General features: G+C 30.4%; 1 protein-coding gene across 3 annotated transcripts in view; it reads right to left on the bottom strand.

The window, feature by feature from the left end:
• CSMD3 (CUB and Sushi multiple domains 3) overlaps positions 1-24,497 on the bottom strand; it is an 873,364-nt gene that overhangs the window by 540,986 nt on the left and 307,881 nt on the right. The window contains exon 7 of one of the 3 annotated variants that reach the window (XM_040979396.1): positions 13,884-14,195. The exons of the other annotated variants lie outside the window; for them this stretch is intronic. Within the exon in view, the coding sequence (XP_040835330.1) occupies positions 13,884-14,195 (312 nt within the window). The remainder of the gene's footprint in view (positions 1-13,883; positions 14,196-24,497) is intronic. 3 annotated transcript variants of the gene reach the window in all.

The raw sequence follows: 24,497 nt of genomic DNA, 5'->3' as shown, positions 1-24,497 counted from the left end.
AGGATTTTCATTACAGATTAAAAATAATATTTAAATTAATTTTATTTGCAATATTTCCCTCATTGACACTGGAACTGGTGGATATCTTTCTAGTCCCATAAGATATCAGCTATACTAGTTAATGTCTGCATTAAGGAGATTTATATATTTACTTTTTACTATGTAAGAATAGGACTTGAATAAAAGAATAATGACATCAAAATGCTCAGATTAAAACATATTTGGTATTACAAAAGTAACAGTAAGTGGTAAATTCATATTTATGCCTACAAACATTAAAATTTCGCATATTTTTGCACTGTCGGTACTTTCTAAACAAAAAAGTTCTAATATACTTGTTTGGAGTCTGCTACTTTATAACAACATGCACTTTAATCCTCATAAATTAACCTGATGCCAGGATAAAAACTGACAATTCTCCTATAAAGTCAGCTTTATCATCATAATAAGTCTTATCTGTAGATTAACAATGAAAACTCCCAAGAATATATTTTTAATTGAAATTAAATGTTTCCAAATTATACAGAAATGCCGAATATCAATTTCACAACCATGCTATTGTCAGTCATGAATCTCTCTGAAAAATGATAATTGTTCCTTTAATATGCTAAAAAAATTGTGAAAACCTTTAAATACAGTAAATACGTGATAGCCATTACTTCTATGAAAAACAGAGGTGAAACTAAATTAAAAGCACAGATAAATGCATATAGTCACCATAATAGGGATTATATAAGATAAAAACTTTTCTAAACTTAGAATGATAAATTTCACTAATTTCATCAAAATGTTATACATTTATTTGTATAATTACTTAATATATTCATAAACTTTCCCTCTGAGAACTCACAAGAAGCAGGCAATATGGTTCAGATCCACCAAATTTTAATTATTTAACTTTAAGGCTTTATTTATTATAGCATGTTTATTGTGGCTAGCATTTATTCTTAAATGTAGCAGGCATGCATTTAAAATAAATGTGATATCCTATTTTAATCAAAAGGAGACATAATATATCTTCTAGGAATTTACACACGTGGTAAGAAACTGCAAGTCTTTTGGTTTTGTCGAAGATGCTGAACCTATATAAGCAACACTGAAAGAAAATTAATCTGTTCCTTAAACTTTAAAAATTTTATTTTTCAACCATTTTAGAAAATTATAACTGCTTCCACTTGAAAACTGAACAGAGTGGTCAGCAAAGAGGAGAAAGTGTGTTTTTTAACAGTGATCTGTTAGTTTTTACAGGCATTATCAACTGAATAAATTTACTACTTGTTATGGACAGACTGTGTACTTGACTAAAAAAAAATCATACAATTAATTTTTACATAAAGGCTGTAAAATATTTAGAGGGTTTTCTTGCTTCCTGAAAATGGAACACATTCAGTAATTTATAACACTTGCACATAGGAACAGATGCACCAGGAATTACAGTTATGGTGTGCTGTAAAATGTCAGGATTATATGAAAAATGTGGGATTTTTATTTTCTCTTTAGGATTCATAAAATTGGCATAATAAAAGTCACCATATGAGAAGAGTTATCACTGGTATGGTTTACATATACTTTTAACTCTTCAGTATTGTCCCAGTCTTTAACCTAATTAAGTTTTTCAGTTTAATTTTCTGACAGCTCAAAATCAACTGACCTTATAAACTGATTTATCCAAGATTCATTCAATCTATGCATGTTCATAGGCCTATTATTATCTTATATAAATGTTATGTACTCTTAATTACAAAAATAATATATTTAATTTATAATTATTTATATTCTCTTGCCTTGAATTATTTTTTTCTGTTTAAAATGTCATTAATAAAATGCACCTGAAAATTGGTGACAGAATTATTTTCTTACGTGATTTTATATGACACTTTCTACATTGAATATCAGAGATCACTTATTTATATAATAATATCTTCTAATGTCAGATTAATTTAGAAACAAACCAAAACTGCTTGAATGCATAGACCAGAATTGATAACTCCATTCAGAATATGGGCAATGCAATATATTCTCTCACTACAAATTTTACTAGCGCCACAAATTTTAATTAAAAATAAAATCAGGAAAAGATGGGATAACAGTACTACCATCCTTCATTCCTATGATGTCAAGCAATTACATTTTATAATTTAGAGCAAACACAGATGAGTTCTGAGGGTTGTATTTAATACGGTTATGCCAATAAATTTCTGGCTATTCAATACAATATTGATTATAACATATCCACATTCAATATATTCATTTGTATTTTCAGATTTGTTTCCCTAGTTATCTTGCTTCTCTGGCCAGAATTTTTACCTGAATGGCCCACATTCTTACTGCTACATAAATCATTACATTGGCTTCATTGGCATCATTCAGGAATTTGTAAGGAAAGAATATTGAGCACCACATCAGTTTTTCCTTTTTGTTTTGTTTTGTTCTAAAAAAAATTAGCTTTAAAACAAACCTCAAAGTGTTTCAAATGAATATTTAATTTTCAAGCATAAGATTCTAAACATCATATCCTTTTTTTTTTTGTACTCTTTCATTCTTTGGGTTATTCTTCAGGAGGATAGAAAAAGGAAAGTAAGAGAAGTATTTTCAAAATCCTTCACCATTGTGTTGAATGGTGTTGGCTTGAATTCTTGATTAAAAGATGCTGGTCTTATCAATCTTTTCTAGACAGCTTGCTACAGATTATACTATCCACCACTGTGCTTCCTTCCAACCCCACATTTTGGGAATTTTAACAGTCCAGCTACTCCTACCCTACGCTGTTGCATCATGGCCCCTTTTTACTTCTTTATGTTTGCTTATACCTAATCCCATCGAAAGTAAACTTTCCTTGAATTAGCCAATGTTCCATTGTTTTCAAAAAGACTCTGAAAACTAGACCAATGGACTGTGAACATTACAGATTTCATTTGAAGTATAGTTTTCAAGCACTGCATTCAGAAATTTCTCTTCATTTGTCTATGACTACTGTCATTTACCAAAGGATATAATATTTAGGTAGAATTATCAGTAGCTTTTGCTCACCGTTTATTTGTTTCTTATGTTTTTGAAGATTTACAGTATACAACTGTACTGCTTTCTTGCAATTCTATCCCCATAAGACATCAATAACTAACACATATAGGATACATAAAAAGAAAATTAAATCACCATGTTGAAGTTAAAGAGCAATTTATTGAGGAGTAAAAATGGTAAAAAAAAAAAAAATAGAAATCTGATATGAATTGAATAGTCCACATTACTTCAGTATGACAAGTACATGAAATCAATATGAATAATTTTAAATTGTAAATATGTATTTACAATACCTCTATCAGTGTTGCATTCCCCTAAATGTATTTTTTTCTAAGGAAAGAAATCTCCTGTGCGGAGTTTTTCCTTCATATTATCTTCATCTTAAGAGATTTTTATATGATTGGAGAATGTTCTATAATGTCTCCAGGAGATCATTAGTTATTGGGAGTATGTGAAAATATGAGAAGCCTTTGGCCTAATTCTAATGGAAATTGAAAATTATCCAAGCAACATCTTTCAATCTACTTCATAAATGTGGAAATAGAGAAGACTCAAGTGAGTTGCCCAAGGTCACTAAATATATTTTAAAAATGTTCATTCAGTTCAATCTGCAACTTCAATACCATTTTTGAATTATATATTCTATCAAATTTCTTAACTATGTAACTTGAAAATCCATAAAAATCATGTGGTGCTATATCCACTCCTCGTTTATCATTTTAAAGCAAAGCTAATAATATAAAACTCTAGAAAACAGCAGTATTATTTTAATATGATTTAACTTTAATATGAAGCAGAAGCTCCAGTAAGTGGATTTAACATGAGATAAAGACAGATAATTTGTTAATAGTGCCAAGTATAGTCATAGGCTTTAAGTCTCAGAGTATTTTATTTTAAAAATGTGTATAGATGAATAAAGAGGTACAAAAAAGTCAACTGTTTTATGAAATGCAAGTCAACATCTAGTCTTAGCAAAATCATCTTTGTCTACATTTGCTTTCAATGTGAAATTTCAAGAGAGTTGAAATTTTTTCTTTAATCTATGTCTACTCAATAAAAAAAAAAATTAGCTTGCTGAACTCTGGTTAAAATAAGCCTAGAGATTTCTGATACTTACTCTCTTTTGGTATTATGAAAGAATGTAATTTGTTGAATAGTTTAAAGAAAGATCAAGCATCAACATTAAAATCAATAGTCTATAATTTATAATCCAAGTGATGTAATTGTGAAATGAAAAATATCCTATGCAGTGAACTGCAATCCTAACACTGTATATGAAGGTTTTGCTCACCCCAAATTTTAAAGATTAATTGTGTGATTTCGCTCTGTGCACAGCAGGATAGCCATATGCTATAAAAAAAGTAGATGCAAGGAAAGCAGCTTGTTGCAAAAGTAGGTGAAAATGGCCTGAAATAATTCTGAACAAGATAAAAATGTCTCTAACATAGAACCAATTTCTTGTACTCCAAAAAGCAGAGAATCTGCTTTGGCATAAGCTTTGAGCACAAATAGAATGTCTAGCCCCTTCAAAGTATTTTAGCAAGGAGGGGAAAAAAAAGACTTAAAAAAGCCACCTATGTCACATTCACTGTGACTGCCTCATTCACAGGTACGATAATAATCCTTGGTAACCAATTTGGAAAATTAACTGTATAAAAAACATGCTTTCTTTCATCACTGATTTTTAAAGTTATCACTTGCCTTTTGATCAGTTCAATACATTTTATTAATAGTTCTCTATTAACCTATTTGACTAACATTTTATAGAATAATGCAAGACATTAATGTGAGATATCTGACTTAAAAGTTAGCCATGAGCATAATGATGTAGTTGAAAATCAACAAACAAACAAACAATCAAGAACACACAAATATGTTTGTATAAAAGAAGAACACTGCCATGGAATTACCATTTCAATTAATGTGAAAACGTATAGACTTCCTGAAGACTTATTCAAAGCAAAACAAGAACTTAAGGTCATCAGAAACTATTGAAATGTTAGTGTTTCAAAATATTAATTTAAAAGCACAGCCTAATGGGAAGCATTGAATGAAAATATTAAAATTTTTATTTGCAGTTTGTTGCTTTTGAGTGAAATAAATTTTGATTCTTAATGTTATCAGACAACTTCTTAGGCATACAAAATATTTTAATTTAATATTGTATAAAAAAGCATTTTCTGCTTGATTCAAGCCAAAGCCCCAAGAAGCCATAACTAATAAATTCTAATATCTTATTTTTAAAGTAGCTCATTCAACAAAACAGAAATATGAAAATATGTACTAGTATAATTAACAGTGTTTTGACAATTCCACAAATGTAATGAAACAGCAAGAAAATACAAACTGATGATATTCAACAAAGACTTATGCATTTAAATAATAAATTGGCATATCTTAGGATATGTTTTTTTAATGTTACAATAGTAATGTTACACAAAATAGCTTATCACAAAATAATAATCAGGAAAAGTTACAAGAATGAAGACAAAAACAAAAACAAAAAGATATTGAGAAAGAATGCAAGGTCACTATCTATAATTCCATCTCAAAATGCTGAGAATTCCCTGTACATTGTGTGGAATAACCATGATGGAAGTCCTCGCCCTAAAAATTACTAATTAAATAAATAAAATATAAGATTAATGTGTGATCAGATAATCTCTGAACATTATAAATCATCACTTGTTATTTTGTATGTTTTAAAATGATTTATAAAGCAATACCTCATTTGCCTAAAATGTCTCTGTTTATACAAAGTAAGAAAACAGTATTTGAATATTCACTCAGGAATATTTGAGGCCTGGAATTTATTTTATGTCAAATCTGTCATCCTCACAGAGATTTGGAACATGGTGCTGAAATCCACTTTTTTTTTCTTTTGTTATTTGATTGACTGGAATTAATATCCATTTCAGAATATAGATACATCTCATGAAAGTATAATACATGTCAATAGCTCAGCAGTTGTTAAAAATTTACAGACTTTATTATTGTTATTAAATTTGATCCAGAAAATCCATCAGATCTAAAATACTGTTTCCAGTTACAAATGTCTCATCATTAGAGTTGCTGTTATAGAATGAAAGGTTATATTTTTTTTGTGTGTGTGTTAACATTTGAATTGTTCTGTCACAGAAGATTCCAATGGGAGTGAAGGAGTGGGCTTGTTTGCCATCTCTCAAAGGAAATCATCTTAATCTAAACTCTCACTTCTCAGTGTATTGGGATAGCCTGGAGTCTTATTCAAAATACAGAATCTCAACTCCAATACCATCAAGCTACAATCTGCATTTGAACAACACTGCCACATGATTTTTGTGTTCATAATAAAATATGAGAAACATGGTCAAGGATGACATCAAATAACTAGTAACTTCTTAGTCTCCTTCTATACATCTTACTAATTTATCTTCCTGCTCCTCTTCACTTGTAATCCTTCTTCAGATTCTGGTTAAACTGATTTGTTTAAAAATACAGTAGCTAGAATCTTTGTTTTCTTTAACAAAGCCTTAAATCCATGTTGTCTAGTTCTTCCCTATGTTTGCTACCTCATCCATTCACTCTCTTTAGGTACCTAACTCCAGAAACAATGAATTTTTGATTTCTTGATACAAAATCCACTTCTTTATAACTTTGTGTGTTCTCTGTCTGGTATATTTTCCCCCTGATTGTGTCCAGACTGTGGTAGAACATAGCTCTAAGAGCATGTCTTTTTCATTCCTGGTTTTTTAGCTCACAGTTGAACTTTTCATTCCTCAAAGAGACCTTTCCTGATCTTACCTGATGTAATTTATCTGCATATCTTGCTCTGATATTCTGCATAGCCCTTCTCACCATCAAACAATTTTGCTTCCGAGTTATTTTTTTTCCCCCTTCAGAGGTGGATATAAACTCATTGAAGTGGGGCCTATTAATTGCTGAAAACTGAATACTCAATAACTGGTTGATGATTTGTCAAACAGTGTGAAAGAAAGTGGAAAGGGGAGCGAGAAAAGAAAAATAAAACTGAGAAACAGAAAAAAGCCAGGGAAAATAAAAGAAAACAAGTGGAAATTAAATGAATGCGTGAATAAGTACATTACCAATGTGCTAAAGCTGGAATAATAATATATTTATGATTAGAAATAACATTACTTAAGTGACAAGCCACAGTTGTCTCTGAAAGTGGAAGAAAAATGGAATCTAATGAATACATACAAACATTGATTCAGGGGAAACTTCCTATCGTGGGTACCTTGAAATGTTTGTGATTGAGTGGGCATTTGGCCTAGGGGGATGCTTATATCCTAATCATGGAGAACCTGAGTTTAAGTCTTGTGTTCACTCTTGCCTCCATATTCTTGCTGATTAGATCCTGGAATGCAGAGATAATATATGAAGAGGGTGCCTCCTCCACCCGCAAGGAACACAGATTGGTTGCCTGGATCTGTATGTGGCTTGAACTTAACGCATGGTAAGCAGTACACTGAACAACTGTCTCTCTGCTTATCAGATAAATAACTACTAAGAAAAACACTATTGGAAAAACAAATTATCAAAAATATATAAAATATTTGTAATGCAAAGTTATATTTCAATAACTTTTTAAAAGATATACTTCTTTATCTGACAGGCAGAGTACATAGCAGGAGAGACAGAAAATTTTCATCTGCTGCTTCACTTTTTAAGTGTCCACAACAGCTAGATCTGCGCAGTTCTGAAACTACGAGCTAGAAGCTTCCTCCAGTTTTTTTACTTGGTTGCAGGGCCCCAAACATGTCTGCCTTACTCTGCTGTTTTCTGATACATTAACATGGATATGGATCAGGAAGAGAGCAGCTGGAGCTCAAATATGTGCCCAAGTGGGATGCTGTTACCACAGGCAGTGACTATGCTACAACACTGGCATTTTAATTTCATTTTTCTATAATCTTTTTGAAGTACATTTAACTAAGTTAAAGTTTACATTTACTAGAAGAAGTAGACAGTTACTGTCTTAATGTTTTGATCACAATATTTGCCATTTTTACACTTTGTTTTTGGAAGCTATAAATTAATTAACATAGAGTAAGCACATATAAGTTTAAATGTCAATAGAAAATATAAAGTACTGATGAAAATATTATTAATATATAGTATGAAGAAGGAACCCATTGACTTTTAAGATTAGATAATAGCAATTTTATTATCCAGACACTCTTGGCCTTTTAATTACTTCATTAATGGTTAAATTTGTCCACCTATTAAACTAAGTTTCAATGTTTATAATCAATTTAGGAATATGTTGTTTGATGAAACAATCTATACTTGCACAAAGCTAAATACTGGAACACTCTTCTCAAAATGAACTGCTTTCTAGTGTCTCCAGAGTAAGTCCTACAACAATTGCAACAATGTGAGTTTGATTATCTCTTACTTATAACACAGTACACAGCTAAAGACAGCTTACCTCATCCTAGCTCACAAAGCATATCCATTCAGTAGTATTTCTTTTTCTAATAACTGAGAAATGTTTTCTTGTAATGTTTTTATATGCTTCTTATGAGAATATAGACCATTGGTCTTATTATTTGAAGTCTTAACATGCTTACACAAGCTAAAAATATTCACTAATACCCAAATATCTCATTATTTAATAAACCTACATTAGCATCTATAAAATCTGTTTATATGTTACTACATAAATTTCTCAGTGTAATAAACTTTTGAATCTGAGAACTAGAACATATTCACCTTACAAACTGATACTATGCAAAGGCATTAATAGAAATTGTGAGAAAAGAATACAACTTGCTCACAAACATTGGGACTTCTTTTAAATGCTTTCAATGGGTGAGGAAATAATCAAGCAATGGGCACATTGTCAGTACCTATGTTCTGTAACATCGATATAGCTGATGATGGCTTAAATGGTTGGATACTCCCACCAAGGCAGGCACAAGATTTAAATTGATTACCTGGAACCTGACTCTAACCTCAGGTTTGTGGAATGAACCAACAGATAGGAATGTCACCAGCCAGCAGCTACACTAACGATGAGCCACACTCTTGAGGGTCTGGGAAAAGCCAGAACCGCAACCAGATCTTTTATTGCTAAAAGTGGCTGCGTTTATACCCTTCTCTCGACTGCCTTTTTCTCCGTTGGTCTTAGCTTTTCTCCCTGCTTTTCTAGCCCTCTCTCCACTAACTTTTCTTCCCATTCTTCTCCTCGTAGGTCTATATTGCTTTTATACTCCTCTCTGCTGCCCCATTCTTCTTCCCGTATTGCTTTTGTACCCCTCTCTGCTGCTTTTATACTGCACTCCACTCATAACCTTTCCCCGTGGGTCCACTTGGTGCTACCTAATAGGCCAATAGCAATGACGTAATCACAGCAAGGGCATCAGTCTATCCCTGTGACTTCCTGTATAATTGCTGGTGAGACCAACCCCGCCTCCTAGCCCTTGGCCAGCTGCCATCCTGCCACGACCTTTGCTATTCCTGGGAGCAGCTTCGGCACCCCACTCCACACAAAGGAATACTTTCTCTTTCTGTCATCCATGTGTGGTTAGTCTCTCTCTCTCTCTCCCACTCCTTCTCTGTCTCTCTCCTTCTCCCTCTGTCTCTTTCCTTTTCTCTCTCTCTCTCTGTGTATGCATATGTAAAAATCTTGGTATTATATTAGATGCTTTAAAATATCCCATTTAGTTATAAAAAGATAACTGAAATACAAGCCACTTTTAAACGTCATTATTTAAGTTCTTATATTTCAGTTTTAATATCATACTAGGGTATGAAAGGATTATTTTAAGTATTTTAAATAAATGCTAGCAAATCACTTCAAACAAATGATGCAATAAACTCTTCTGACATCTTTTAAAATATTTCCAATAGATATAGTTGAACACTTTCTATGTTTACGGACTTCTAAAATTTCTGTTCCACACAAGTAATCCAACAAACTTTTTTTATTACAGTTTTTAGTAATGTAAGCACAATTTACTACTTTCAAAGTTTTGTTTTTCTGACCAGAATTATTTCAAAAGTCCACATTAACTTTTCTTAACTTTTACATTTAGAGATGGATATCCATGCATTGTAATTCACTAAAATTTCAAAAAATATTTTCTTGGCAATATTTCTCAATCAGTAATGGTTCTTTTTTCTATAATTTTTAGTAATTGGTGGCAGAAATTCTACTTATCATCTATATATCCCTACCAAATAGTTCAGTGTCATGCAAATGGAAAGAATTAAGACACATTTGGTCAACAACAACAAAAATAGTAATAATTAGTATTTTTGTAAGTCTTAAGCCAATCACTAAGATAAATGTCTCACACAACTAATCTATGAAGAATAATCTCTCTGTTACTAAATACTTGTGCCATTGGGAATTGAATTTACTGCATTAGAACATAAAGCTAACAAATGGCAGAGAATAGACTAAACCAAGTTCTCTGACCTTCAAACTCAAAACAGATGACAGAAATTTTGTTTCATTTTTGCAGAGAAAAATAGCTAAGATGTTTGACACTTCCATTCACCATCAGTTTTTTTGTCTTCAAAATAACCCTAATGTATAGAAGTCGGAACGTGTAGGTATCAATGAAAACTATAGAATCTTTCCAATCTTTTTGCTTGTAAGTGTCAGCAAAATAATATCTATTGTATTACTTCAAAAATTGCTCATGTCATAGTTTCATTTTTCTTAATTACAAACTGCCTTTGATTTTAGAGTATACAATAAATATAATCAAGGAATTTGCATGCATTTTATTCAAATTCTGAAATGTTAATCTAACAAAAGCAATATATTATTTTAAGCTAATTAAAATAATGTTGCTATTATACACTCTTTATAATTGCAGCAAAATTTAACAGTTATCTTTAATATAGAAATATATTGTCTTCAAATAGAAAATTTTAAGTATTTCAGTAATTCAGTTGAAACTTCCAGCAACTAGATTTGTAACTATTTATTCAGTTTTTAACAGATATTTTCTAAATATGCCTACAGGTTGGAAAGCTTGCTAGGAAATAAGATGCAATATAAATAACATACATCATTCTTTTTCCTCAGAAATCTTAAAAATCACAAAAAAATGCCACTTAAGTGGTTGATTACATATAGAGAGGAAGATGTAGGCTAAAATTGCATGGAAAACATAAGCCTGAAGAGATCATGATTTAAGCAAAATCCTGGAACACAAATTAGAATGATCTGGCTGGAAAGAAAGATTAGTCTCTAAGGCATGTGGTTTGAAGCCAGAAACAATATAATGTCTTATAAATAAGAAATTTAGTTTGACACATCCCCCTACAAGTTATGAAGAGTCACATGAGATGAAATTGAAATATGAACAAAAGCCAGGACATGCAAGTTCCAGTGGGTCATAAACAAGTCCTGGCTGCATTCCTAAATTCATTCAGAAATCATTGGGTTTTTTTAATAATATAGGTTATATGGCTGGATTTTCATTTTTAAAACATTCCAACTACATAATAAGCAATGAATTTAAAGAATCATAGCTTTTTTTCAACAACACAAGATTCAGCAATATGTTTCCATTTATGTTTATTGACTTGCTTGAAAAGCAATTTTTAAAAATTTAAGTGACTTGCTCTCTGCATATACCATATAAGTCCTTTGCTATTCTGATTATCCATGAATTTTACAAAATCTGTCTAATATGCAGGATGAGTTTATCTACATTCTCCGTTCTTTTTCATTCTTTTGAAATAAGATGTCATGTACTATGCATGCTTATTTCCTTCAGAACTGAACTCAATGCTTAAAAAGCATTTTAGACATGCTGTTAGAGAATATTTTTCTTTTTTTTAACATGTTACTTTTATTTCAATAAATTCTAGTTTGGAAATTTGAAGCTACTACAAATCAAATATCTGAAGTCAGATAGTTTTTAATCTGCAAAATAATATCTGTTTTGAGACCTTTGAAGCACACTAATCAATAGACAATCTCCTTTTCACTTAGTATTTTTTGCCTATGCTGTTAAAATTTCAGGTTGAAAATAATAATAATAGATAACTAAAGAAAAAACAAAAAAGGAGGAACAAACATTTTTAATTTGGAGATTTCATATTAAGTATAATAATATGAGTAATTGAAAGTAATGCAGATAGCATTTCAAAACTACTTCCATGTAACATTTAATAGATATTTTAAAGAGTGTATAATTAAAACCTATTTCCAAGCCAATGGCCCCCTTGAGTGGTTAGGGAGTTCAGACTGAATATTACAGTAATATAGTAAATGCTGGCTCCCAAACAATATTGGGATATTATAACTGAGAAAATATTAAATATTGAGTTGATATCTACCAAACAATTATTCTAGATACTTGACATTTACTTGAATAGAGTTTAAACTTTGTATACAAAACTATCTTTAAACCACATAATCTAATAGTTGACTACCATATTTTTCTATTGCTTCGATTTATAAAGCAGTAATTTATATCCCCATCTTTCCATACCATCTTACAGCAAACTTTGATTAATTCAGTATTACCAGTTGATTTTTGCCAAATCTTGTTCACCATCATATTCAATAGATAATAACAGAATTACTAAAATTTTTTTATGAATGTTAAAGCATGAAATTTTGCAAAGAGAGTGAAAAGAAACACAAAATTTTGGTAATTTCTTAACTTAAGTTTATCCATTTGTATTTACTTGTAGTACGCAGAGGCTATCTACTTGATTAAGCAAATCAAATTTAAAAAGGAGGCCTATATTCTTAGGAAAAACAGGGCACATAATAGTAAATAGATAACCATAGTGATATAGATTTAATCCTTTAAGGAAGTCTATAAAGTGTTAAAATTCACTTTAGAATACATCTTACTAAAAATATTCAATCAGTATTTTAATAAAAATTCTAATGTAAATGGAATGTTGAGTTTATTATTTTAAAGTTTCTGTAAAGACAATTTTCTTTCGTGTACTCTTAGCATTTAGTGCTTTTCTGTTACTTATACCATGATGATTAATCACACTGCACAAACTTTAGCCAGTTTAGAGAATGTATGGTGATGAGCAGGAAATACAGTAGTATTTTATATTTGAAATATTCAGTTAATTAGTATTTCCACTGACACATATTGATATAAAAACATTTCTTTGGTTTTGGATACAGCATTTTTTTCCATAAGCTGCTCTATGAAATTTGCCAAAAAAGAAAACATGCTTGGTAAATTTCCTAATGTGCCTTTATGTCAGTTTAGTACAAATTGCCAATATGTGATTGCATTTTATTTTTTCTCAAAAGCAAATTAAGAAAGTGATATTTAAGTTTTAAGTCCTAATATCAATCAACATATGCTGTAATTCTGGAACAACAAATCTAGTTGTAATATAAGCAATGATTCAAGCAACAGGTATTTTATAAAAAAGAATGAAGTATAATACTTCCATGTTCCCCAAACTATCTAGCTTTTAATTGTTAATGACTGGTTATAAAACAAAAAAGGTCATGCACATACTGATAGACTCTACATGGGATAAATTATCTCTGTGTCAATATATTCACTTATTTAGAGACTAATTTTTTCCACTTATCTCAACATCACAATTGGTATGAAATAACAGGCATTCATTATTTATTTTTATTATCCTTTGAATGCATTATTTTCTTTCTACACTTATCCCCACCACCCTCCAGTTTTGCATTCCACTAAGATTTTCTTTTTTATTTTAATTTCTGTGCTTTTAAATTAATTCCACCTTAGCTGTTACTATCTACATTTTTCAACTACTTTAAACAATCTTTTTCTACATACTGACTGACTCTTTGATCTCACTCTCTAATTAGAATCATTACCAACATACGGCTTTGGCTATAACTAAAGGGGCACAAGTAAAATAACATCCGATACCTCTATGAGTAACAACTGCATGCTCTTTAGTTCTTTCTATCTGTTCAGCATTTCTTGGTCTTCTCCTTGTACTTTGTGTATCTGCTTGATGAGGAGAGAGCCCGTCCTTGGATGTGTTGGGGTCCAGACCTGAATTTCTGAGATTCGTAACTTGCACTCGCTGTTCCTCGGAAAGTCTATGGATGGTGACAGCTGTAACACTGGATACAGTAACATCTGCAGGTGTGCTAGCAACAGCAATTGCACCAGTGGCAGTCCTGTTATGCTCCTCTAACTCACCAGTGGAGGTAGTGTGGGTCAATGTAGAAGAACCTGTGGGACACAGTAGCACTAGATGCTAACTTTTTCTTTTAAATTTTCTTTTTTTTTTTTGAAAGTTTAATAAATTACTTTCTCTTCTTTTAACTTATGGATAATCAACACAAAGAGGCAAAACACAAACACACTACTAAAATGTGAAGCACATCAGTTTGTTGGCTTCATTGTACCAAGCAACCTATGGACAGTTATTATACACAAAGTACACAACAATTTAACTAAGTACATGGTGGGAGGTGGAAGATTATACCCTTTATGTTGCTCTGAATCAATCTTTATCTTCTATGCTTTAAATTCACAGATTAATTTAAGCAATAAACTTCTGGCAAGCGACATATTTTGATGGGATGGGTAACTACGTAATCACACTTTTCTCAAAAGTATGCTTTGAATAGTTTGTGCCATAACTCTTAATAATTTCTGCGAAGGGTATCAAAATATACCATTTTAAGACAAACAAATGGAAAAAGGAAGATTTAAAATCAAAGCCAAAATAAAAACAAAATGGTGAAAATGAGACCTTGAAATTGCTGCAGGTAAATATCTTATCCTTATCTCCCAAAAAGCAGTCAACATTATAAAATTCAATTTTATAATGAACATTATGAAAGTTCAATGTTGTGGGCCATTAAATATTTTCAGATTTAGCTCAGTAGAATTAATATTTGTTCATTATTTTAAAATAAAACATTACATGACCAATTTTAACCTAATTAAATAAAAATCACTTACAAGCAGTGAAAATTAACCATTAGTCAACATTTGATATGTATTCATACTAGGTTAGCTTTAACTAACAGTTGAGAATTACCAACTAGAGTGTATGCATTAGAGTATTGTGTATGTGTGTGTAGCATTATTATAATATATAATATACATATATGGAATTAATAATATCATCCTTACTAAATTTGTATTATACTTAAACATTATATAGTTGGAATGCCAAGTAAGGATGCTATTTTTCCTTTCACTTCACTTTTATAGGCTGTAGTTAGTTGTAAATGATTATTATATAATAAAAATGGTACCCTTAACAGCATTAAAAAATACTACCCTTAATGATATAAAACTGCCTCAAGCTAGATTTCCAAGTATCTTAACAGTGAAAATTGCCCATACTGAAAATCATTGAATTTTGGAGTTGCAAATACTAATTAGGAATCACAGGTTCTGGTTAAGAAACTCTTGATGTTTTAAGTCAATTAAAGTTATATATTTTTATATAATTTTCTTCTCGGCATTTCAAAATTCTATCCACAATGTTTAATAACATGCTTAGGCATATTTTAATCATTACAAAAGTGGCAGTATCATTAAATATGGATTAAGAATGATATGCTTTTTGTGTCTTGTATTATTGGTAGACAGTCTTGCTTGATAGCAAAAAAGAAAAAAAAAAAAAAGCCCAATACGAGTTCGCTTTAAAAAGCATACATTTCTACTACTAATTCTCCTAGTCTGTGTTTTCTCATCCTATTTTAGTTTTTGTGGAAATTCAAAAGAATTAAATAATGATCGAATGTTGAATGGAATGACATAAAAGGTATGAGGAATATAGCCTTATTTTAAATAGTTCATATACTTTAAGCATCAATCCAAATACACCTGCTCTTCAACTTGATCCAAATTAAGATTTTATAAAAATTAGGACCCATTAACTTCATTTTTCTTATGCATATGGATTGTAATATTCCTTTATTTTAATATAAGGTAATGTTTGATAAAGGTTTTCGTTAATCTTTCAATCAAATGACAGCTTTGTTATAGTACTCGATAGTACATGAAGGAAAGTAAAACACGTTTTTGGGATGTCCAGGTGCTCATTATTATTAAAATAGGTCCATATTATTTTCTTAATAACTAAACTTGGAGAAGCAATTGGAAGGATAATGCTTTAAAAATTTGTATAACATGTTCACAATTTCTATCATCTGGATTTTGGCATAAAGAAAGGAAGCAATTTATCTAAGAATATGTATTGGCAATTATAATGCAAAAATATGTGAAATACAGTATTTATAATCAGTGTCAAGTTCCAGAATCTATAGAATTCTATCACTTTTAAAAAACTGTCTCATGAGAATCCCTTTCACAACAGGATATGTCAAATTATCATATTCATCACTGAGTCATTAGGATTAATCTCAAATAATATCTGGTAGTTGTATAAATAATTTGGATTAAATGCTGGAAACAATAATGCTTGGGACACAATTGGTGGGTCGAACGTTCTGCATTAATTCTCCACAATAATAACTGTAAACATTTAGAGACCAATTGAACAAACACAAATTTTCCTGAAGATACCAGGCAGAAAATACAATTACAGGTCAAATTTGGGAGTTAGAAATGATCATTTGTAGTGTTTTGACTAAGGACTTGCTAATAACATTTATTCTCCAAATCTTCAGCATTACAGGAATACATCTCACTATTGGTGGCGGTAATTAATCCTATAACCTTAACCAGAATAAAGGACAGAATTTAATATTAAAATGCATCATCGTAAAATATGACTTCTCAACAACCATACACTAACCTAGCCAAACATCTTACTAACCAGTACTTATGTTTCACTTATATTGCTTTTAATATAATTAAAACAGAAGCAGAATGCAAGCTCCTGAATGGCTGAAATTTTCTTGTATGTTCTGTTCATTGTTCAAACCCTATCATGTCTAACAGTATTCTGTACATAGCAAACATTCAAGAGGAATTCATCAAAATCTGGACTAAAAGAAAGAATAAGTTTTGTAAAATGACTCAAATAATTTTAGTAAAAATGAACAGGATAAATTTCACAAATGAAACATAATAACATTTTGCTCATAGCAAACTCACATTTCCAATAGTAATATGGCTTAATAACCAATTCAAATATGTAGGAGGTTGGTGTGGAGGAAATACATACTTTTTGTTTTAACTTTCAAAAACATTACTTTGAAAAAGTGTGGAAACTGAAGATATGGTTGTAAATGTAAAATTACTTCAAGATTTTTATCTCTTTTTCCAAACATCAAAGTTTATTCTGTTAGTGTGAATAGATTCAATAAGTGTTCAAATTACAAGAGTAGTAATACAGTATAATGACAGAAGCAGTTCAGCAAAATAATGAAAGTGTAAAAACACTGATCTTGAAGAGCCAATAAAACAAGTTCTAACCATTTAGAATGTAATATATAGTACAACCATTTTATTTAAAATGTAAATGTATTTAGACTGCTTATATTGGAGCTCTTTAAATTGACAGTGTCTGAAACACAGATTTTTCAATTATGCAGATGCATCATTTAACAGTTTGAAAACATTCTAATTTTTTCTACATATTATTTTGCAATGAAGTAATTGCTAATGTTGGAAAACAACTTTATAATTGTGTAAAGCAATGGTTTAATGTTAAATATATATAACAGATATTAAAATATTTGACTTTCTTTTTAGAAAAGAAATCAAGTATGCTATATGATTATGTAAACAGTGTCTCTGGTAATACAGTTAAATGTATTTAATGAATATATATAAAGTAAAAGGAGGAATCCATACATTGAAGAAAGTTCAACTAAAAGAAAATTAGGCATAGAAGTGTGCTTTATCACAATTAGACTAATCTTTCTTAAGTTACCTGAAACAGCTTTTTAATAAAATATGCACAGTATAAAACAAACCTGAAATATAATGGTATTCATATTAAACAAGATATTTCCTAACAGAAAAATAAAATGAAATGATTCACATAAATATACATGCTTCTATAAATCAAAATTATATCATTCTGAAGAATGATAATGAAAAGTGGAATGTTGCACATGTAAATTAACAAGTTTATATAACAGTAGTAAATACAAAATTGAATCGATTTTTTACTGATATTAATTATACTTATATTTTAAAGTTTTTAAATCTTAGAAATAAATCTCCAATTGAAGCATACATAACAAAGTAAAACTCTTTAATAACCATAAAATTTTAAAAATGTATCAATTACTACATAACATGCTTGAATTTCAACTTTCTTTGAAATGGCATCTTAAACTTAAATACAATTTTTAAGTTTGTATGTTTTGCTGTGCTTAGTAATTATTGTCTAACCATTGCAGAAGAATAGAGAATGTTGTTAGAGATAGGAATCAATAGCTCAAAATAAATATATATAGTTATGTCTTAAGGATAATTACATATTTAAATAAGTGACTTTTAGAATTATTTTGGCATTTTATTTTATGTAAATTATATATATATATATATATTCAAGGTTCATCCAAGTAACAATTTCATGAACAGAAGAAAAATGCAATGAACATATTACACATAAAAACAGGTGAACACAAATACATACATACAAAAAATAATGTGACAATTTCAATGTATCACTTAGACATTCTATAAAGAATATGTAATGTATGCTGTTTATTTCTTTTATTTAATATTAACTATATAAAATTTATAGGAATATTGGTACAGAATAAAATACTTGCAAACTAATTGAAAATTAGTGTATGATAGCTGAGAAAATCAAACTGTTTTTGTTTTTTATCATTTTTTAAAAATTTTAATATACTTCTAACATTCCAAAGTGCACATTTAATAATTTAAATTGGTGAATTCATGTATGCTATCAATCCTCAAGTTGGAGAAGAAATGGGTAAATTGTCATAAAATGTAGCTTTTAAAATTCTGAAAGAAATATAAATATTCAACCTTTGATTAACTGTAGAATCTGGGAGAATTTTTGGTGAATCTTGAAAAACAACTTATATTCTAGTTACAGACACAATTAATTTTTTAAAAATTTGCTGCTTTAGGGAGTGGCACCATGGCTGAAAAGGCTATTGCTCCATCGTATGGAGCCAGCATACCATATGGGCACTAGTTCCTGTCCCACCTGTTCAACTTCTCATCTAGTTCCCTAAATGAGAAAGCAGCAAAGGAAGGCCCAAGTCCTTGGGACCCCACACCCATATGGAAAACACAAAATCTGCTAACTCCTGGTTTTAGATTAGCTCAGCTCCGGATGTTGCTATCATTTGCCATGTGACCAGTGGACAGAAATTCTCTATCTCTCCTCTCTGTAATCTGCCTTTCCAATAAAAATACATAAATGTTTAAAAAATTACCTAAGTTAATTAAAATACAATATTTATTTCAAGCTTCATAAATGTGCTCTTTAAATAATTTTATTTAATAAATATAATGCACCCTTGGTTATAATAGTCACCCTAAGAGGTGGGGGAACATTTGCTACTCAAAGTATGAAATGAAATACAAAAATGCTAACACTTATGTCAGCAATGACATAAGTGTGAAAAGAGACCCTTCTTAGTGAAATAATAACTCAATAATTCATATGACAGGTATTGTGGGTTCTTAATTAAATAAATAGGAACACCTTAATCTTTAATGCAAATACCTATATTAAATTTACTTCGTGTTTTTGAACATTTACCATATTAATATATTTGGGTTTATGTTTGTATTTTTATTTCTACTTAAATTTATAAGCCCTATTAAGCAACCAGTATTAAGTTTTGTTACTGTTTATCAAATGTAAATGGCCCTCTGGTTATGTTATAGAAATACGAAAATAAAGTATTTATATTTCAAACTGAAACTTACGGGAATTAATGCTTATCAATTAATATAGTGACATAAATATTAAAATTTTACCTATTACAAGTCAATAAATGAATATATAATGATGTGACAAATATATGTAATTCTAAGGTGGTGACATGCAACACAAGAATTTCAACTATGAATTGTTTGAAACTTCCATGCCAAACAATGATAAACACATTTTCACAAATGAAATATGGAAATATTAAAACCCTTAAAGAACTTTGAGTGGACTACTGTGTTTGTCAGTCATGTCAATATCTATACAGCTTCTCCAGAAAAATGAAAAAGGATAGGCACCTCATTTCGCAGCATTAAAAGTAGAATGAGAAAATACCAGAAAAAAAAAAAAAAACATTTTAACAAAAGGATTTTAAGAGTCCTGAAGTGACCATATTTCTCAAAATATCACCTCTTGCCTCGTTCAGTTGGTTACAAGACAAATCTGTAGAGTCATGCTTCAACATCATATCACTCTCCATTTTATTTATTTTGGCAGTCCCCATTATGCACTTCTTAAAAAAAATTATATACTAATGCAAATATAAGCACACACACACACACACACACACACACACACAAAGCCATTCATGAGAATAAATAACCACAATACAAACTGAAGATTTTTTATTTAACTAAGTTATAATTATCCTCCATAAAGTTACAATATTGACGATAAAACTTGCAAGCCTATTCTTTGAATAAGATTCATGACATCACTGTTGCATTCCATTTTTCTACATGCATCAACCAGAATCCTTCATTTTTATACCTCTATTTTTGTTTTTCTGTTCGCAGGAGCTCTATCACTTGATAAGTGAAGTAGAAGAATTTGTTATACTGGATTGCTTACAAATAAAATTAAATTTAAAACACAATTGCTCTATTCCATACATATAAAATGTTTTGGAGACTGAGTTGCCATGCGTACTTGGAGGTATTGTTAGGAAAGGAACTCTATTTCTCCATATATATATATATATATATATATATATATATGATCCAAGATGCATTATGACACATACCTAAAGTTTCAGTCTTGCTATATCAGATAATCCATACATAGTAATACTCCTTATGAAAACTGAGACTATGCAGCTTAAATGTTTACTCTATACTTCCCCTGAGGTATTTGCTATGTGAGAGAAAATAAATGAACAAAATAAGTAAACTATCACTATCATTCTGCTAAAAGCATACTTCATATTTGGCTATCATTGATGAAGATTCAGGATATAAACAAGAAATTGGATATTCCCAGATGTGTCTGAATTAAGCCAAGATAATTCCATTTTATAGTTAATGTTATACTAGAGTAATGAAATGAAGAAGAAAAGATATCCAGGAATATATGAGTTCCTCCTTTATTATTCTGTTTTCCTAAATGAAAATAGTAGTTGTGTTTTCTTTCATCCTCTATAATATTTTTTACAAAAATAAAACCTAGAATTTTATGATAGCATTTGCTATTTTAAAGGAAAAGGCAAAGACATAAGAAAAAGATGTTGACATGCTTACCTTTTGTATCTATTGTAATTGAAAGAAAAAATGAGAAGTCTTTTTTGACCTAGGTATCAGTCCCTGCCTCCTTTTGACTATATGAAAGTATCCCTTTTTATCCTCAGTTTCCTTCCACAAGAAATTTCTAGTTTTGATGAGATGTCATATTTTCTTATTTAATTTTAAGCATTCCAGGTTTACTATCTACTCTCTCTCTATATATATATGTCTGTATACATATATATACATACACACATATATCACTGATGTTAATATATGATATATACATACATCATTGAGAGAAATTAGCCAGCTATCTTTTCCTTATATCTTCATCTCAGCATAAGCAAATATAATTTAAAAAAATCCTTTGGAATTAAATTTTGCCATGCCAACAATATGGCACCAAGCCTTGAATTATGGCCTGAGACACTAGCTTTCAGTATTGGAGATCTGTTCAAGTCATAGTTGCTCTACTTCCAATCCAGTTCTCTGTTAATGTACCCAGAACGCAATGAAAGAATACTCAGGTTCACACCAATGACTTTACAGACACAGAAAGTGTTCAAGACTGGCTTGAGCCTAATCAAATCCCAGCCATTATGGCCACTTGAAGAGATGGAAGATAGATGAAAGGTGGATCTATCTCTGCCTTTCAAATAAATAAAATAAGTTTTTAAAATAAAATTCAAAATAAGCCTTCTTCAAATATCCCCTTAGAATCAGATAACTGTGTAGCTGATTATCACAAACACACCTAGAGGAACTGCTTAAATATTCAGTCTTAACTGTCTTATTTTGAAGTTTACTTTTCCTATGAAGAAACACTACAAGTAGTTTGGGAGAAGCATTTTGGGGAAGGTGTGAAGCTTGCTGGAATCCTGATCTTCATTAAGCTATTCATTATGGATTGATAACTTGTCTCATTGATATGTGACTAGAAGAACTGAATTGATAGGGAACAGGAAGGTGTGAGCAGCTAGGAAAAGTGTGGCATTCTGAAGTAAATGTGGAGGAGCTGCTGAGCAACTAGTGACAATATAACACACTAGAGTAAAGCAGCCTAATAAGAAACTCAGGCAAAAACACTCTGTAGAACACTTTTTCCTTATTTTATAGCAGCAAATTAATTAGTAGCCAGAATGGTTTACTGGAAAATAAAGACCAACTGTGGCTGAGGAAAAAAAAAAAAAAACATATTGAGTAAAAAAAAAAACCCTTCAGAAATGCTATGTACATTCAGAGACTAACATCAAAGGCTATAACGAACCTAAAAATCAGGTATGAGATATTTTGTAATGTTATCTATAATTACACATCCTTATTTTAAGATAAGTCTTTGTGTTTCTTTTTTCATGGAACTACTCTGTCAAATTCTTTTTATAACTACCTTTATTTGAAGTCTATCTAAACACCTTCCATAGAACAGAGGTGTGAACTCTAAAAAAATTAAGGCTGATACTTGCATTGCTAATATACAGCTTCAAGAGTATTTTGGATCCCAAGTTTGATTCTGGCAACAGATAATGTTAAAATCTGAGATTCATATGTAAAGATTTAATTGGGAAGCATCTCACAAATAATTTATTTTCACACTGTGACATCAAACTAACTCTTTTTTTGAATCTTCCCACATTGTAAGGAGTTTTAATTTCATCTCTAGGCAATAAAAATCAGCTTAAATAGAGATTATTTCACTCAATTCATCCTGAAAATGAGGCAAGTAAGATTGATCTACTTAATTATTTTGAGAAAAGAAATGACAAATAAGAACAGAAGGATTTCAGTTAACTCTTTGTGCTTTTATTTGTTCGGAGATTCTGAGAAAAAAAGGGAAACCAAACTTGTTTTCTGATTTCAAAGGTTACTTAGTCAAAGTTTGCCTACCCTATGTTTTGAACCAAGGTAAACGAGAAGTTTTTCCCTTCTCCATGTTTTAGTAGCATTTTAGATATCCTAACTGCAAAACTTACTATAATACAACAGCCCACACCCTCCTTCTGGCTATTCAATAAACTTCTAGGGGGCATATAATCAGTGATTTAAAATTTATCCAGCCTTGTCTTAAAAATAATTTAACTTAAAAAATATTTATTTTTAATTAGAGCAGTATGTTATGTTCAATAGCAATTGCATGGAGAACTAGTTTAGCCTGCCTAAAAAAGAACCTGTAGTTATGCTTACAAAACACAGGTAGACTTTCTAACAGAAGAGCCATCCAACTTAATGATGAATAAATTTTACATAATAAATGAGGTATAAAATAATATTTTAGTAAGCTGAAGCAGCTTAGCAAAGGTGTGGCAGAGGAAAAATAATCTACTAAGGGAATTAGCCATTAACTGTGATAATCAGTCATCACTCCTTGATAACTCAAGATATTTCAACTTATTTGAAGATTAGGATTCACTGAAAGATTTTATGTGAGAGATCATAAGACAGCATTGATATTTTAGAGAGAATGCCTTTTTTGCAATACAGATAAGGTATTTAGAGCATAAATGGACTAAGAGCAAATCATTTTCCTGGCTTGTCCACATGACTATGAGCACTTTCAAAAATGACTGCCAGAATTAGCAAACAAACAAACATACAGAATGTTATTTTACATTTGTCAGATGAAAACTTGTTTTTTGTTTATTTCTTTTGTTCTTAGTATAGGTATATCCCGTGCAACACTTTAGACACATTCAGACTTTTAAAAATTCATTTCTTTCTAGAAATGTAAAGTTAACCTGGATCTGCATATCATCTAGAAACCATAGCATAGATATGATCCAGATTTACATATTAAAAAATTCTCCCATAAACAAGAAAAAGATAATTAAAATATTGATTCCTCTAATATTAGTGTGCGTGTGCATTGAATCACCCCATGAAAATGCATAGAATGACATAAATCACATCATAAGGACATGATTTCATTAAATAGGAAATTTTTGGCAAACTGAACAAAGTATTGTAAGGTCTTTTGTTTCACACCTATTTAATTCGGTACCCTAGGAATTAGTTTTAAAGCATTTGGAAAGTCACATTTCTACTTATGATCTATGTTCTAGATTTGAAAAACAACTACAACCACACTCAAAAAACAAATCATGAGAATTAAATCCACACATTGAATGACAAACACATTCAACTTTCCTAATAATGAACCAATTCAAAGAGGCTTGACTTGAA

The sequence above is a fragment of the Ochotona curzoniae genome, unplaced genomic scaffold (assembly GCF_017591425.1).
Source record: "Ochotona curzoniae isolate NIBS_2020 unplaced genomic scaffold, NIBS_Ocur_1.0 contig_3190, whole genome shotgun sequence".
Classification (NCBI taxonomy): domain Eukaryota; kingdom Metazoa; phylum Chordata; class Mammalia; order Lagomorpha; family Ochotonidae; genus Ochotona; species Ochotona curzoniae.
This window is presented reverse-complemented; position numbering and strand designations above follow the sequence as displayed.